Source organism: Phaethon aethereus (genome assembly GCF_964289735.1).
Source record: "Phaethon aethereus genome assembly, chromosome: 4".
Classification (NCBI taxonomy): domain Eukaryota; kingdom Metazoa; phylum Chordata; class Aves; order Phaethontiformes; family Phaethontidae; genus Phaethon; species Phaethon aethereus.
The window spans coordinates 42,720,028-42,737,721 of record NC_138578.1 but is presented as its reverse complement, the minus strand read 5'-3'; the positions used below and the strand labels follow the sequence as shown (position 1 = coordinate 42,737,721).

Sequence of the window (17,694 nt, the reverse complement as noted above, 5' to 3'; positions counted from 1 at the left end):
TCTAACAGTCCAACAGAAAAAAAAATTATAACCAGTTACTGACAATTTAACTATTCAAAATAAACTAGCTGTGCCTCATGCTTGCCCTTGTAATCAGAGCAAGTCATTACCCCATGCTTCAATTTTCATGGCATCATTTGGGAGCAAATAGGTTCCTTAATGAAGAAGAACAATGAGCCCTTTAATGCAAATATTGCTAGCTTGAAAAATAGTTCGTATGTAACTTTGGAAAGAGACATGTTAAACTGCCATAATGACTGCTCAGTCAAGTCAGCTTTATACCACATGCATGGAAAACACAGACAATGACAATGGTGCAAAATTACTTTGAAGATCCTTCTTCATATCAGCTGTGGACAACAAGAAGACTCTGCTAATGCAACTTCCACATATAAAGAATGTATCAAGAACGTAATTTTTTTTTATGCAGGAAATAAGTTATTTTATTCTTTTCTTTGTATTCTTTCTTTTCTTTATAAACTGTGATAGCTAAATAGAAGCAAGCACACATGTGAAAGGACATTCATGTGTTGTTGGATAAGAGACCTATGTCTAGATCTTGTGTGAATGGTTAACATCTGATGTGGTACAAATTTCTTGATTATATAGAAACACCTGCACTTGCTGAAAATCACATTCTGTTCCTCAAATAATGCCGTAATATTAGTTCACTATATCATATTTTTAATGTCAGTATTTAGGGCTCTGAAAATGGATTGGTTTGGTCTCTCACTTTAGGCAAAGGACTCCAACTTATGGGTAAGGACAGTTTAGGAGAGCTGCGGTGTTTTACACTGTGACCTGTTGGTATATTCTTTTTTTTGGTGGCACTGCTATCTCTGAAAGGAGATAGTAACGGCTGTAGCAGCAGCTTTTGAATTACCAGTTTACAGGTTGTCATATTAAGGTTAACTATTGCCAATTTTATGTTAACACCATATGCCAGACTGTAAGCTGTCTCCACAGTGAAGTCACAATATAAGCAACTAAGCTCCTTCAACTGATGCAGGAATCACTATAGCTATTGAAAAGAACACCAAGCTCATTCAGGACTCAGACTCCCACAGACAGATCAAAGTACCTTGAGATGTAAACACCACTGAGATCATTTGTTTGCAAACCATTTTTACTGCAAATAAGGTTTAATCATCTGATTTCAGTCAGTGCCTTGAAAATTTTGCAGTCTGACAACATTACAAGAATCCACCTCCTTCTGAGCATGTCCTACACTTAAATTAAAAAACAGTTAAAACTGATGCAGTCCTCTTTTACATCATATAAACATCCCACAATTCTGAGTATAATTATGGAGACCTCTCAGTTTTACCTACTACTTGGCTAACCCTGAGTAATAAAAGGAAGAAGTTTGAACTCTTGAAGAGACTTGTTACACCCTTCACCTTCACACCTATCCTACTGTAACAATTTTTTAAAAAACTAAATAGTATAGATCCCCTATAAAATTTAAACCAGTAAATATCAGCTTATATGACTTAAGCTTCTCAATGGTAAGTATAAGGTGTTTAAACTGACCTAACAAGAAGCAGGGCAAACAGTCTAAAAATAAAACATACATAAGTCTTGATGAAAATGATCCACACAGATTGCATATACGGAAGAACATTGCATGTACAAGCATTGGCAAGACCTATCCTACAAAGAGGATAAGACTCCTCCCTACAAAGAGGCAGATACTTCTGTTATCAGTATAGTGCCACTGTACTTCTCATTAGACAGCAGTTCAAGGAAAACCACCAACTTCAATCCTACAAAGAGATTAGTTTTGATAAGGAACAAAAGCAAGTTTTCACCAAAGTTGACAGGCAGTATCCCTTCTAGGCAGGGCTTTGGTGCAAGCCATCCAAGCCTCCACACGCATAGCAATTTCATTATTTAGCATGTTAAAACGCTCAATGAATTTATAATTTCACAATACCTCCTTGTTTGCCTTAATACTGCCACTATAAGTCTGAAATTTATGCAAAGAAAACAGCTACTGGTGAACAAAACAAGCATATGATATACTATAGATACAGATATATATATAAATACTATACATATATATTTATATAACATTTGTATTTACTATATAACACCACATAGTCACAATTTCTGTATTCTTCTCAGATGACACAGTGAAGAACAGGTAACATACATGCTTTCAGATGATGTTAAGAGAAACAAGATTGTTGTACTGCATTGTTTTTAACATAATGGTGAGTCCCCCACATGGGACTACATAGAATCATTCAAATTGCAAATCAGAAGTGACACTAAAAAGCCCAATCTCTATCAACTAAATATTAAAGATATCTAAAAGACTAGGTGATAAGACTTTCTGAAAACTGGTTCCAGTTAACATTCACTTGTTTAGTCCCATATGAAAGGTTTTTGCACATTAAGTAGCAGTAGGTATCATTAGAATTCTTTCCCAATATCATCCAATTTCCACATGCTTTCAACAGAAGGCATATTCACCACTGAATAACAGCCTCAATGGCTCTGAAAGTCCCCATTAAGTACTTAAGTATGAGCGGTAATGTGAATGACAGTACTGTGCCAGCGTTATAGAATTGCTGTCCTGATAGTCAAGGGACTTACCAAGCCTACGGAAATGAGCAGACTTCTGTTAACTTACTGCCCTCTGAATAAGGGAGGTATAGTCACTGTGATGATCATTTTCATCAAGACTTATGAATAAGTCATATGTAAGTCATAAGACTACAATTACTTTAGAAATTCCATATTGTTAGCTTTTTATCTGCATAATGTATGTGCAGTTTATGGTTCAATTTTCATTAGCTGAAAAAGAACGGAAAAATCCCAAAGATAATTTCTTAACCTTCATTTTCTCCTCACTGCATGATCTCGATTTTTTAAACTCTGTAATTCTGTATTTTATTACATAAACTGTAAAATGATGATGAACACTCTATTGACCATGGCAACTTAACCAGATCGGATAAGTTGATGTCTGTGCTCATTTGTACTCCAAGCTTACATTCTGCAGCTATGCAGCTTTCAATTTAACTACCTTACTTCCAGAATAATTTTAAGTACAGATACATTATTGCCATTTTGTTCATGTTGCTAAGAAACCAGGCTCATAAATTCTTCCAGTCCTACAGACTTTAAAACACAAACTGTATGTTTAAACAGGACTCCTGATTTTGGCAGGGTTCACCCACTAAAGCACAGAGCTAAATCTAATGCCTCTGCATTCACACCATGCTCTGAAGGGCCTGCAGTGTTGAGAAGCATGGGATCTTCCAGGGACCAGGATGGTCCTGCCCTTCCTCAGGAGGTGGGACAGATTCTGTAGAGTGAATTCATCCATACTTAAGACTCAACAGAACAAAGACAGGTTAACTGCAGATTATAGCATTACAGTGAGATGGGGCTGCTGGCATGTCCAGCAATTAGCATTGCTCTTGACAGTGCAAACAAAACCACCACCTCATCTGTTTGGACTCAATTTACAGATCTAATTTCACAACAAGTAAGGGGCAGAACACTGGCTCTGAAAATTTTACTGCAAACATCTCTCTCCTTAAAGCTTGAAGTGATGGAGAGGATTTATATAAACAATAACCAAAATAGCTTCAGAGTTTCAGTACAGGTTGCAAATACTATGTTAGACAAACAAGGCACTGACTTTATTAGAAGTGTCAGGTATTCAGAATAAAGTATTACACACAGAAGACAGTTGTTAGCTTAATTTCCTAACTATCAAGTGCTTCACATCATGCTGGTGTTCTCTAAGTAATTTGACAGAAGGAGTTTTTATGTAGATTGAAGGTGTTTGGTATTGGTATACAAGTTAAATAACTACACATTCAAGACGTATCTAATTAGATAGAAGGAATACAGATGAGAAGGATGCTTATAATGATACAACACAACTATCGAGTACAATGCCAAAACCCAATTGTTAAGTATGTCAAAGGGAAAAGGCGTAAGAGACTCTGCAGAGGAGGAAGACAACTGAATGTTAACAGGTGAGAAAAGGGTGACAAAAAAAGAAAACTCAAGAGGCTGAGTGATTTTAAACAAAGTGAGAGGAAGTGACAAGAGTATATATTTAACCAAAGTTTACTGTCTTAAACAGAAATTTCTTTCTTTCCATCCTTCTGTTCCTCTCTTTGACCACTGCTGAGAGAACATTAATGCTTTCACTCCATTAACTGCCTTGTTAATTAAAAAAAAATAAGACAGGAAGAGCCTCCCAGTTTTTTCTTCTATGTATTACTTCAGTGCTTTTATCAGTGCTCACAGTAGAAAGTTTTCTTTGCAACTTTTCACCTAGTCAAAGGTTTAATTCATACGGTGTTTTTGGTTGCTTCTAACAACACCTCTACTTAGATGGTTTTTGCCTCTCTTACAGATCTGAAGCTGAATCAAGCATGAACAGATTTATCCCTAGAAGTAACGATTAAAAGAGATTGTTAATTTCTGCCCCAAAGAAATACTGAAGACAGCGAGACTTCCAAAATCCTGCTGCAGCTAAGAAAGACCAGGTAGCTGCAGAACAGCCGCCCTTCCCCTACTTTACAGCAAGTTTGTCATTTGCCAGAAGTCAGTTATGATCTGCCTCGTATCGGAAGTCATCCCATATAATGTAAACGTTAGGCAAGCAACAGAAAAATGTTCAGCCACTTTCAGGTCTAAAGCATCCCTCTGAAGTACAGATTAGCTAAACAGAAACATTAATTAGTTATTAAAAAGGCTTGGTTTTGTTTATTAAAACAAAAAATTAAATCAAAACAAAACCCACAAAGCCACAAAAAACACAACCCAGAGAAATTTTTAAGCTGAAGTTAACATTAACTTACCAATTGATCCATCACCATCCAAGAGATTGTCATCTTCAGAAGTCTGAAAGTCCATAATTACACCTGCTCCATCTAAAAGCTCCTCATCGCTGCTTGCACTAGTTATACTGTTGTAACTGTTTCGATAATAGCCTCTATGAAACAGCTGCTCAGACTCCATTTAGCTGCTTTATAACCTATATAAAGAAAAAGAGTTGTTTTCTCTTTGAATATGCACAGAAGACTGAGAAGTTTATACCAAATAAAACAACACAAGTGTATTTCATGCTTTGGGGAAAAATATTAAGGTCACAATACTATGTTACAAAAAGCATAGCAGTAGCGCAGAACATTTTATATATAGAACATTTAACACAAATCTTCAGTGATTTTTAACTGGATGATGCTTCCTCAACCCCTTATTTGGGCTCTCCTTAGTTCAACGTTATCATCATGAAAGTATTTCACCTTTAGTACAGGTGGTTGGAATGTGCATGCCCCATGCGTATGCACCATGGAGCTGGTGCAAAATCCAGCCAATCTTAAGGTTAAAAAATGAATGTTTGGTTTGTTTGGTTGTTATTTTGTTTTTAAACATAATGACATGTCAGCAACACATGCTTTTGCACATTTGGTGTAACACTAACACATTAGATTTTCACACACTCGGGCCAAGTCCTCCTGTGCCTTGTAGAGTTAAATCCACAGAAACAACTGTGGCTGGGGTGGGAGGGAGGACAAGATGTGATCACACCTTGATTCCATGCTCCCCTTTATCCAAAGAAAGTCTTGTGTTTGTCATTTCTCAATCATCATCACTCCTTTTTAACATAAAACAGCCCAATACATTTTTTTCCAGTTACAGGAAACTTCTTGTTCCCTCCAAGCAAAGGAGATGTCCCCCCAATCCATCTCCAAATCTTTTCCTCACACCCTTTTTCTTCTGCTTATCCTCAAATTCTGTAACCAATCGCTGTAATTGCTACAAAGCTATATGCACTGTAAACATCCAGCCAGCTGGCAGCAATAAAAACAGGTAACAGGACTTCCAATTCAGATCCCCCTCCTCTACCCAGCTGTTGAGCCTTGTGAAGTATAGCCAAACTGGTCAAAAGTTACTTGCAGAGGTCAAACAGACAGCTTTCCCATATTGGCAAAGGGTTCAGCCTTCTAAGGAAGTTACCTAGACTTAGAAGAAGGGACGAAAAACGAAGCAACAAGGTTTGCTGGGTAGCTGCAGATGGAACTCTCAGCACCATTCAGCTGGGTGATAACACGAGATAAAATTCCATACAGATAAATATGAATCACGTCACACGGCAAGCAGGCAGCAGAACCAATCTCAACTTACTTTATAAAGCAATGGGTTCTGATCTGACTACAGTCATTCACAAATGTAATAAAAAAGTTGCAAGAAACAGCTCAGCATGCACTAGCAGTCCCCAAATTAATCTGATACAAGAATTATCAGTTAAGAGAGAGAACGTCATTAAACCACTGTATAAATCCATAGCTTGTCCACACCCTAAATACTTTACATGGTGCCAAAAGTCCAAAAGGATTGTAGAAGACCTGAAACAGGTTACAAAAGAGCACAATGATGGAGTACAAAATAGCTTTCCTTCTACTGGGCAACAAAATGGATCAGAATCCTTCAGTCTGGAAAAGATGTAATGTAGAAGATAACACAACAGATGTCAGTAGAACCACAAGTGGCATGAAGATAGTGGAGAGCATCAGTTGTTTTTCAGTAGTCCCTACATGTCATAAGAGGTGAGGAGACAAGCAGAGAAAAAATGGCTGATTCTTCACACAGCATGTAGGGAAGTGGCATAATTCTTTCCCACTTCACAGAAGTATGCAATAGTTCATAAAGCAGTCTGACAAATTCACAGAAGGCAAAAAAAAAAAAAATCAAAAGCTATTAAAGATGACACCTCTGGCAGAAATGCTGGAGGCTAGGAGAGCATTCTGGAGATGTGCATATGCTTATTCTGTTCTTATACTCTACCCTAGAGATCTGCTATTGGGCAAGACACATCCCTTTGGCTTTACTTATTCACATTTCCTTAAAAAACTATTTAGAATTTTTACGATTTAAAACATACTTTATCTTCAAATAAATTACTTCCATTCATCTTTATGTGAAAATTCTTCTTAATCTTCTACCATTTTGCAGGCACTGAGGAAAAACTCCGTAATGGACAGCCAAAAAAAATTCACACTGTCATATGACAAAGCATATCATGTTTGAAAATATAGTTACTTACATCTGGAAACAACGAAAGCATCTCCATTTTTTCCCCCAATAGATCAGATCGCAATTTATATATTCAAGCTATACTTGAAACTGATTAACAGATATTCATTTCTCACACACAGTAATTTTTGGCATTCCCAATAAAACAGTGCCTACAAAGAACATGCCCAAGAAAAATTTAGGTCACAAACAGTCCGACTACTTCTTCATTATGCTCACTGTTAACATCACTCTGCCTATACCAGTTGGGTACTATCATAAATCAAAGCTACATAGCACAGCTGAAATGAGACATGGGGACTTCCTAGAAGTGTTTCCACTCACTGCATCATTTGTCACCTTCCTCCACCTGCTCTATGCACCAAAAATTATATTCCAGGCTCTCATCCGCCAGCTGGCCTCCTGCTTGAGTGCAATCTTTATTACTTTTACGTTCATCTGATTTTTCCTACATTCTGATGAGGTTTGCAAGGAGACAGAAAAACTCTCCTGCCCCGTTCATGAAAGTAGCACTAGAAGACGAAAAGCATGACACAAACCCCTCTCTGTAGCACATTATGAGTTTTAGTCTATTGTGTTCTCTTCCTGTTGTATATCTGACTTTAATAGTTGTGTTTTTTTCACTTAAGTAGTAATCTTTATTACAAAAGAGAAAACAACTAACAAGCAAGAGAAAGACCACTGTTCAGTTAGCAATCACAAAGAGTTGTTTGTAAACATATGAAAACAAAGAGGTAGCACAGCTAGGCCCCAAAAGTACTACTTAATTCTGTGTAAAGCCCAGCCTCCAAACTCAAAATTCAGACTGCTCCAAGAATTCTTGAAGATGCTTACTGTTAGTGTGCAAACGTGAAAGTATCTCTCTTGCAAACCACAGGCAGAAACACAACTAGCAAAAGCAATTACTTGAACTCAGGGGGAATTGATTCTATAGTGTTAACACATGCAAATTAATGAGGCATAAGGAGTGAATTCTGTTATTAACAGTTTGTTATGTTTGATGCATACTGAGGGCATGGCTAAAGCCTGCTTAGTCTTTTGATTATTGTAGCATGTTTGGAAGCTACATACAGATTTTTCATCTAATAAAGACATTTTCCTGTAATAGTCTCAGCAGAAATATTTATTATAGTATAAAAGGTAGAACACTGTAAATGTCTCTTAAAAATTATTTAAAAAAATACCACTTTTCTTTACATTAAATTCCACCGCTTCAGTTAATCTTACTACAAACCTGCTATTCAGAATAAGAGAAATAACTCTCCCTTTGGATGTCTTCTTAATCACTTTAGAGAAATGTCAGACCAGTTGATCTTCCAATAACTGAGAAAATGCTTTCAGCCTCATCTACAATGTAAGGGAAAGTTTCATAAATTAGTCAGTAACTGACAAATGCAACAGACTCTCCAGAGCCAGACGAAGCATACTGCGAAGAATCCCTGCATCGTCTCTCCACAAATGTGATCACACATGCCAACTCCTCTGGCACATACATGCCTACAGTTACATGACAGGCATGATACTACCGGCCTTCTCTTCTTGTTTTGAAACACTACGTGTCTCAGTGTCACTACATGTCAGCAGTATTGCTGCTGACAGACCTCTCCAACAATCAAGCAAAAGCCGTAACACCAAAACCATTCATTCTGAGGACACTAATCAAGATTCTTAAGAACTGTACATTAATTCTCTGCATTCTCAGACACACAAGTACCCCAACTGCTTCTTATCTGACACTGTGTTACAGGTACTACCTTACAGCAGCATGCAGCAATGGCAGGAACGCAGGCAACTAAGACCCTGAGAACGCTGACTGTTCAACAAGCTTCACATAGAATTAAAATTTTACTTCTTGACAGTACATCAGTCACTAGTTTGTCCATCACTACCTGCAATTAATGGGAGGTGGGGAAAGACTGCCTAGGTCAACATAAAACAAATTTTCTCTTGTGTCTTTTACGAGAAGGATTTGTTTAACAAACTAGGATAACTAAGTTAGGGATGTACTATCTTGATCTGTGTTAAACATTCAAGAAAACTTAAAAGTGTATGCTGATGTGACTTTCAAATACTATTATAGCAGGTAAGAGACCTGCCTCGCTTGAGTGAAGGATACTGAGTAACATGGACACAGAGAGTAGACTCTTCCTCAGAAACATATTGCTGGGAACAGTAATAATAAAGAAAAGGAAGAGCCAGGAAAATGTTTTTTCTACAGCTACAACAGCCAGAAGAGAACCAGTATTGTGCCTAACCCAGTCGGGTACAGATTATCCTTTGTGGGTACTGGAAGAGTGCATTCATACAAGACAGACTGCACAAATGCTTATGGAGTTGTGAAGAGAGAACTGACCAGCCAACTTGCCATTTTATAATGTCAGATTCATTCCACAGATTCCCTGTCCTATCCAAATGGGCACTAAAAGGCAAGTGGGAAAAGATGGAAGTTACTCAAGAGAAATTGCAAATAGAGAAAGAAAGGTACTGGCTAAATACTAGCCAAACCAAATATCCTGAAAAAGCAAACAAAAAGTCCTACACGAGATTCTCAACAGCCACTAGTTAGAGTAAATATTCATGTATATTTAAGAAACTATTTTTTCAACCTAGACTACTGTGAAAATCCAAGAGACATTACAAAGAATGAGAACATTAAAAATATTACATTTAACTTATTTCTACAAAGCATCATAGTTTTGATCCAGAGTCTAGTCCAGATATCTCAGAAAGCAGACTCAAAAATGCTTCAGATAATCTTTGGGAAAAAAAAACCAAAAACCAAACTCAAAATAGTGAAGTAATGCACTGAAAGAACAACAAAAAAAAAAATTTAAGCAATATTCAGGGAGTTCTTGATATAGGGAAGGAATTTCACTCAATTCGCATACCCAAGTCTTCTACGAAAAGACTCTAAAGCAAAAAAGGTGCAACTAACCCATCACGTTTCCAGTACTAAGGTATTTCTAGGATGTCCTGACCCATCAAAACTCTTCTACAAAGCAGGTTAACAGAGAAGCCTCTGACACTAAAAAAGTTAAACAACAAAAGAAAAAAAATAAAAACAAACACCAAACAAAACCAAAGAACATGCAGTTTGAGCAGGATGTCTTACCCGGGAGAGGGAAGAAAGTAATAACCATACAGGTATACCGAATTGTGAAAGATCTAATTAAATACAGGGCAAGCAGGAACTACATTGGTAAATGAGAACAACACAAAAACAGCTGCATTAATAGTGAAAAAAGTATATAAGGCTATTGCAGTTTTCTGCAGTCTAGTACCTCAGGCACATTTCTGCTCTCAAACATCAAGCATCCTGCTTATCTTTCAAGCTCTACAAATAAAAGGTCAAGCAGAGAAGCAAGTCAGCTGAGGGAACCACTTCCAGCACAGTGAAGTGTCTCTGGAGAAGACAGAGTAGAACCATAAGAAGTCTGATTTACATGACATTTGTTGTCAGGTGACCTGAGTAATCTGTAAACCTCTGGTATGTGCTCTGTTGTCCCATAAACACACATAAAAACAATTTTCTGTATCTCAAAGAGATACATAACAAAGGCATATTAAGTTCATTATTTCCCCTGGAGGGGAGGGGAGTGAAAACTTACAGGTACTCTTCCAGATTCCAGATTCCAAATCTGCATTAAATGGTCGGGGGGGGGGGGGGGGCAGGGCGGGGAATAGCACAATGTTGAAAATTGAAATTGTTAACAGAAGAGCTCTTTCCCAAACCATGAAGATTGATAAACCCCACAAATCAATGTAATATTCAATTTTTCTGTGCAATACGAAGAACTAAAAGCTAAAAGGCAGTCATCTGTTCTATAGCTCACACATATCTTCCTGCAAACCCTACACAAGGGCACTACCCAGTGAGAAATACTGTGCAGACATAAAACAAAAGCAGATTAAATGAAAATTAAGAATACAATCTTTACACATAAGAATGTGTTCTACAGTAGAGGAAATGCAGTCACAGCAGAAGAAGAGTCATTTGTTGAAAATTTTTGAAAAAATGTTAGGATTTTAAAGGTATTAACTGGTAAAACCTTCAAAAGTGATTATGTGTTACCAAGTATTCAGGAATTATATACATCTCCACTTGTTAAAAAAAACCCCTATCCAACTACCATATACCTTAAGAACAGGTAAAAGCATTCCCCACACCCACGCTGAAACTAAAATTTTAACCTGTATTCCATATATATACATATATGCATGTGTATCAGAACAATTGCCCAAAAGATGGCAGCACTCAAGAACAGCTTTGAACACTTAATTCCAAACCTCCCATTTTACACTAATTTAAAATAGTATTCTGTCAGCTTTTTTATTTTTTAAATAGCTTGCCCTTCAGAAAGAAATGTTGAGCTCAGACATGATAAGCCTTTTAGAACAGTTTTAAAACAAAGGCCACGTTGTGCCCATTCTTTCACCTTTAGCCTCACCAGTGTCAAAATTACATTCCCATTTTCATCACAGCCCCAGCGTATCTAGCCTCCAGTTACCTCTTTTGCCTGTCACGTGAAGGTAGTTAAGATGAGAACATCACTCATCTTCCAAACTTCAGGTTTGGAAAAGGGGTGAACTGTGAGGAATTTCTCACTGTAATTTTTAGATCTCTAGCAGACTACTTCTTCATAAAAAGGCTCAAAAAAAAGTCTTACACTTCTTACACTACATTTCACAGAATGAAAGATGAGCGAAATAACAGCTTTCCTGAACTTTCTCAAGTCAGCTTAGACCACAAAAATTCTTAAAGATACTCAAGAACCCAAACTTAAAAATTAGAGAATGCATATGCCAACGTTACAAAAATAAATACACAGAAAATCATTCTCTGTAGCATTCAAAAAAACCCCATCTGAAACTAACTTAACTGATCTCAGGAATAGGACTGCTCCTACTTCAGTCATTTAGTGAGAAAGGATCTTGGTCAATTTTTAGGTTATATTTAGAAAAACAAATTCACAAAGGAGCATTGCCAGTTAAATTAAGTTATTTGAGGTTTTAAAAAAAAAAAATGCTATTTATGTAGTAGATTCTCTTGGAATAGAAGATAAAAAGTCAGTTTGCAAAAATATACATAGGTAAAGCTTAGACTAACAGCTACTTCCAAAATAAAATTAATGTTCATGGAGGAGAGAGACACATACTCAAATATTCTTTAAACAAGAAAGAAAGCAAGGATAAACACAGAAACACATAGACAAAACTACCTGAAAAGATAATACTGTTAAAGCACGAAGATAATCTTAGCTTTAAAACTGCAGCAAGGAAACAGTACTAATATCTACTTTCTAGATTCTGTTGAACCTTACCAGTCTTAGTTATAAAAGCTTAGTATAACATAAGAACAGCCTGAAAAGTTTTTTGACTTTTATGATACATACCAACACAGAATATCACCACTATATCTGATCTTCATAGAAGCAGAATCAATAATAAATACTCATTTTTGATAACACTTTTTATCTTCTCAGCTTTAAAAAAAAAAAAACAACCCACTAAAAACTATGAGCCTATTGCAGGATGAATACTGAACTCATGTTTCTAGTCATATGATTCCAAACATTAAGGGCATTGACTTTAGCTCGTATGAAGTATTCAAAACAACTTCATCTCCACTCTCTAAAATGTCTTAACTACTAAGGCTATGGCTACCCATAGTTGTGACAACCGAAGACTTATACTACCTGGCACAAAAATATTAGCCTACGTAATGGAAGTGTCTGCTTCTTCACATTCATGAAGTTACTAATGTGAATATTTTTCAATTGCTTTCAACCAAAACTGGCTGGATTAGCTGAAAACTCTGGTTTAAACTTACTAAACTAACCTCATTTATTGATACATTAGAAAAAACACTCAAGAGTTGAAGAGTAGTCTCCCACACAAGCGCAGTAATAAGCAGCTACATGAGCGGTAAGGTCTTTAAAGGTTTTTTAGTTAACTACTTAGGAAAAAAAAAGCCAGTAACATAATACTTTACCATGAACCTGAACTAAATATAAAAGCAAATATAACTGAAAAGGTCGAGCTTCACAGGCAAGTACTGATCCTTAGCCAAGTCCTGATAAACAACTCTGTCCATGGCTGCCACTTCAGAGCAAGCCTAAAAGACAGGTAAGATGCAGTACTAGTTTCTAAACTAATGTGTCAGTACCTATAGCTGGAAACATTCTGTCCAGGAAAGAAAAGATGGAGAGTCCCCTTAGCAAAATCATCTTTGGTGTTCCTTCTGTGATCCATATTCAGATGAGAGTAACACTGAAATTCGTTAAGACACGTGAAAGATAAAACTTGTACCCCTCTTTTGGAGGGCAGGAACTGTGACTGTAGGTTCCACTATAGACTATGTAACATTTGTCTGTGGAGTCCTTGGCCATGACACTCATTTTCTGTTTAACGAGAAGACACAGCAAGAGCGTGCGACCTTCTCTTTACAGTTTTTACAGGATTTTGCACCTTTTTAATGTGGACTACTGTTACAGTTATCTGAGGGTTACGCAAACAATAGAGCAGAGCTTTTATACATCACCAGAATAACCAACAATCTTGCTACTCATGCTACTTTTCTTTATCTTTTCAGAGAAAGGCACTGAACAGTCCTTAGCTATGTGCACAGATTCGTAAGCTCAGGGTCACACCTGAGTTACGTATCTTTCAGCTAATTTTGTACAAATTCAATACATTTGTATCTGAATGACCTGAAAGTGCACAAGGAATGAAAAAGAAACTTTATTATAAAGGAAACAAGAGAGTATCACAGAAAAGAGGCTCTGCAAGCCAAGACAAAGAGCATATGAGAGCACAGACTCCAGCAGAAAGAGAAGCACATGAAAAGTATTCATAGGCAAAATTATAATTCAGGATTGTCAAATGGGAATCCAAAAAAGCACCTCTATCCCCAGTTTAATGCTAAGCATCTTCTTGATAAGAGCAGCTACCACAGATTTTTAAGGTCCTTGTACTGAATTCCAATTTCTTTATGAATACACTGAAGACCCTGAGATCAAGAGAAAAAAAAAAAAAAGAAATCCTACAGCATTCTCCAAAATACAGCACAGGCATTTGACCACTGCTTATGAAATCTTGTGGGGACCTCTGGTGGTTCCTGTTTACTTACTCTCCGTACTACTCATTTTTAAACTTCAAAGTGCAGAAAGTACCAGCTAATGAGGAACCCGTTTGCTATACTCTGGTTAGAAATGGCAAGTCTTTGGCCATCAGGAAATCAAAAAGGCTGGGGGCTCTCTTGATATGTGCAACAGACAGATAAATTGACAAATGCACTATGCAGAGCTGTTAAAACTTAAAGGCTAGGAGCCCTGAGAATAGGCTTGCTCTTTTTCTTGCTCTGGATCCTCTCAAGCAGCAACGTCAGGGTTGTGAGGTGAGGATGTACTGAAATGCTTTGCAATCAACACCAGGATCTGGCTCACAGCTGACCTTCTTGGTTCTAACTAGACAGAAGCTACCTCATTTTTGTAAATACAGCATATCCAACCATTACTGTTTGCCTTTCTGGTCATCTTCAAAAGAAGAAATAAATAAATAAATCTGTTAAGAGATACCTGTGAACCTATGATGTTAATATGATTGTTAATGGCTTGTTTCTGGTTTTTAATAAAAACATATACTCTAACCAAAGGAGATTGGGGAAAGAAAAAAACAAAACAATAAACCAAAAGGCAGCGAAGCCCTAGATGCTTCACAACCAAACACAACCAAAAGTGAAGTATTCACTACATCAAGTGTGTTAGCAGTTCTGAATGCAAAGTAAGCTCCCCTCACCTGAATATTCTTCTCTCCAGCTGTAATACTTAGTTGGCTGGTTGGAAAGCACAACTTCTAAAATTACGTGTACTTTGTCAGGGTCTACAAATAGCAGACAATTTTCTGGCAGAAGAGTTCAGAAGGGAATTATTACTGTTAAAGAGTAGTATCAAGTTGAAAGCAAGATTTTATGAGTAAAAAAAAGTGGCTTCGTGCGAGACTTTTAATTTTGAAAGTTACAGAAAAAAGATTCAGCAATACTTTACTGAAAGGCTTTTAGCTAAGAGGGTTAATACAAGAAGGTCAGTTATCTTAAATATGTTACATAAGCACAGAGATGACATCAGTTCAAGGGGTTCATAGATCTAATGTATAAAAATAAACCATTCCCTATCCAAAGAAACAAAATTTGGGGTTTCTTTAAATTTGTTAGAGAAGAATAAACATCAAGATCTTTGTAACTGTAGTAATAACATGAATACTTAATGCACAGGTTGCTAGGTCTCCTCAAGTGTTCTACAATCTTATAAGCCTTGTTGGGTAATTTAAAAGAATATTCATGTCCCCGTACAAAACAGAAGAAAACTGGTAAGTCCTAAGACTGATAACAATTTTAAGTGTTTGATCACATTTGTAGTATTCCATGAGAGACTAAAAGTTTTCTGCAAGACAAGCAGCAAGAAGTCAAATAATAATTTTAAAAAATCTTCAGTTTTCTTTCTTAAAGATACCCCCTTTGGAAATTTGTAGATTCATTTTTCAGAATCAAAAAATGAGTGTGTTTGGAAGTATATGGAGAATTGCTTCCCTCCCCCAACAGATATACAAGAGACAAATTCATAACAGAAACCTCAGGGGAAAAGCTACAGTAGATCAAGAACTGCAGACAACACATCAAAACCAACAAATCTGGCAGAGAACACTACTTTGGAGATAAGAGTAGAAGGAAAAACACAAAACATCTTTCATGAAAGCAAGTACTTGAATTTTAATTGGCAGGATGTCAAAATAGTAAGTCACCTCGGTAATTGTACTTTAAACATATTACGGAAGTGAAATTACATTTTTACTATTTTAGTTAGGAAACATTTCTTCATTATACTGTATTGCAATATGAACATGCAAAATGCACATCTGAGTACTCCTCTTTCATGAATTTTTTAGAGAAATCAAAGACCGAGGCAACAAAGGGAACCTCGTGGTTGGTGTTTACTACAGGCCACCTGACCAAAGGGAGGCTACTGAAGAAGCCTTTTCACACCAGCTCCAGGAGGCATCGAGCTCACAGGCTCTCGTCCTGCTGGGGGACTTAAACCACCCCAACATCTGCTGGAAAAGTAGCACGGCGAGCTGTAGGCAATCCAGGAGACTCCTGGAGTGCATGGAGGAAAACCTCCTATGCCAGGTAAGAGACAGCCCTACCAGAGGGGATGCCACACTGGACCTGTTGGTCACCAACAGGTGAGCTAATTGGTGATGTCAATATCCAAGGCAGCCTGGGCTGCAGTGATCATGCACTGCTGGAGTTTGCAGTCCTGAAGGATATGGGGCAAGCGAAGAGTAAAGTCAGGACCCTGAATTTTAGGAAAGGAAACTTAGAGCTCTTCAGGGAGTCAGCCAATAGGACCCCCTGGTAAACTGCCCTCGGGGACAAGGGAGCAGAACAGAGCTGGCAGATCTTTAAGGATGCTTTCCAAGGAGCAGAAGAGCTCTCAGTCCCCAGGTGTAAGAGATTGCTTCACCAAGGGCAAGTCCTGCCTGACCAACCCGGTGGCCTTCTATGATGGAGTGACTACACCAGTGGAAAAGGGAAGAGCTATGGATGTTGTCTAACTGGACTTCTGTTAAGGCCTCTGACATGGGCCCCCACAACATCCTTCTAAGTTGGAGAGATGGATTTAGTGGGTGGATCATTTGGTGAATGAGGAACTAGTTGGATGGATGCATCTGGAGGGTAGTGGTCAATGATGTAATGTCCAGATGGAGACTGGTGACAAGTGGTGTCCCTCAGGGGTCCGTATTGGAACCAGTACATCTTCACCAATTCACCAATGACACAACAGGATCAAGTGCACCCTCAGCAAGTCTGCAGATGACACCAAGCTGAGTGGTGCAGTTGACATGCCTGAGGGACGGGATGTCATCCAGATGGACCTGGACAAGCTCAAGGAATAGGCCCGTGAGAATCTCATGAGGTTCAACAAGGCCAAGTGCAGGGTCCTGCACCCGGGTTGGGGCGATCCTAGTATCAGTACAGGCTGGGGGATGAAGGGATGGAGAGCAGCCCTGCTGAGAAGGACTTGGGGGTACTGGTGGGTGAAAAGCTGATCATGAGCCGGCAATGTGCACTCACAGCCCAGAAGACCAACCGTATCCTGGGCTGCATCGAAAGCAGCGTGGCCAGCAGGTCAAGGGAGGTGATTCTACCCCTTTACTCTGCTCTGGTCAGACCCCACCTGGAGTCCTGAGTCCAGCTCTGGAGCCCTCAGCACAGGAAAGACATGGACCTATTGGAGCGGGTCCAGAGGAGGGCCCCAGAAATGATCCGAGGGATGGAACACCTCTCCTGTGAGGACAGGCAGAGAGAGGTAGGGTTGTTCAGCCCGGAGAAGAGAAGGCTCCAGGGAGACCTTACTGCAGCCTTCCAGTACTTAAAGGGGGCTTATAAGAAAGATGGGGACAGACTTTTTAGCAGGGCCTGTTGCCATAGGACAAGGGGCAATGGTTTTAAACTAAAAGGGGGTAGATTTAGAGACTAGATTTAAAGAAGAAGTTTTTCACGATGAGGGTGGTGAAACACTGGCACAGGTTGCCCAGAGAGGTGGCAGATGCCCCATGCCTGGA

At 38.2% G+C, this 17,694-nt stretch overlaps 1 protein-coding gene across 3 annotated transcripts in view; it reads right to left on the bottom strand.

Annotated features, from left to right (window-relative positions):
* CLCN3 (chloride voltage-gated channel 3) overlaps positions 1 to 4,992 on the bottom strand; it is a gene marked incomplete at both ends in the record, with an annotated part of 53,272 nt that extends 48,280 nt beyond the window's left edge. For all 3 annotated transcript variants that reach the window (XM_081999281.1, XM_081999282.1, XM_081999284.1), the window contains one exon: positions 4,833 to 4,992. In XM_081999281.1, the coding sequence (XP_081855407.1) occupies positions 4,833 to 4,992 (160 nt within the window). The remainder of the gene's footprint in view (positions 1 to 4,832) is intronic.
* Positions 4,993 to 17,694: the final 12,702 nt, after the last annotated feature.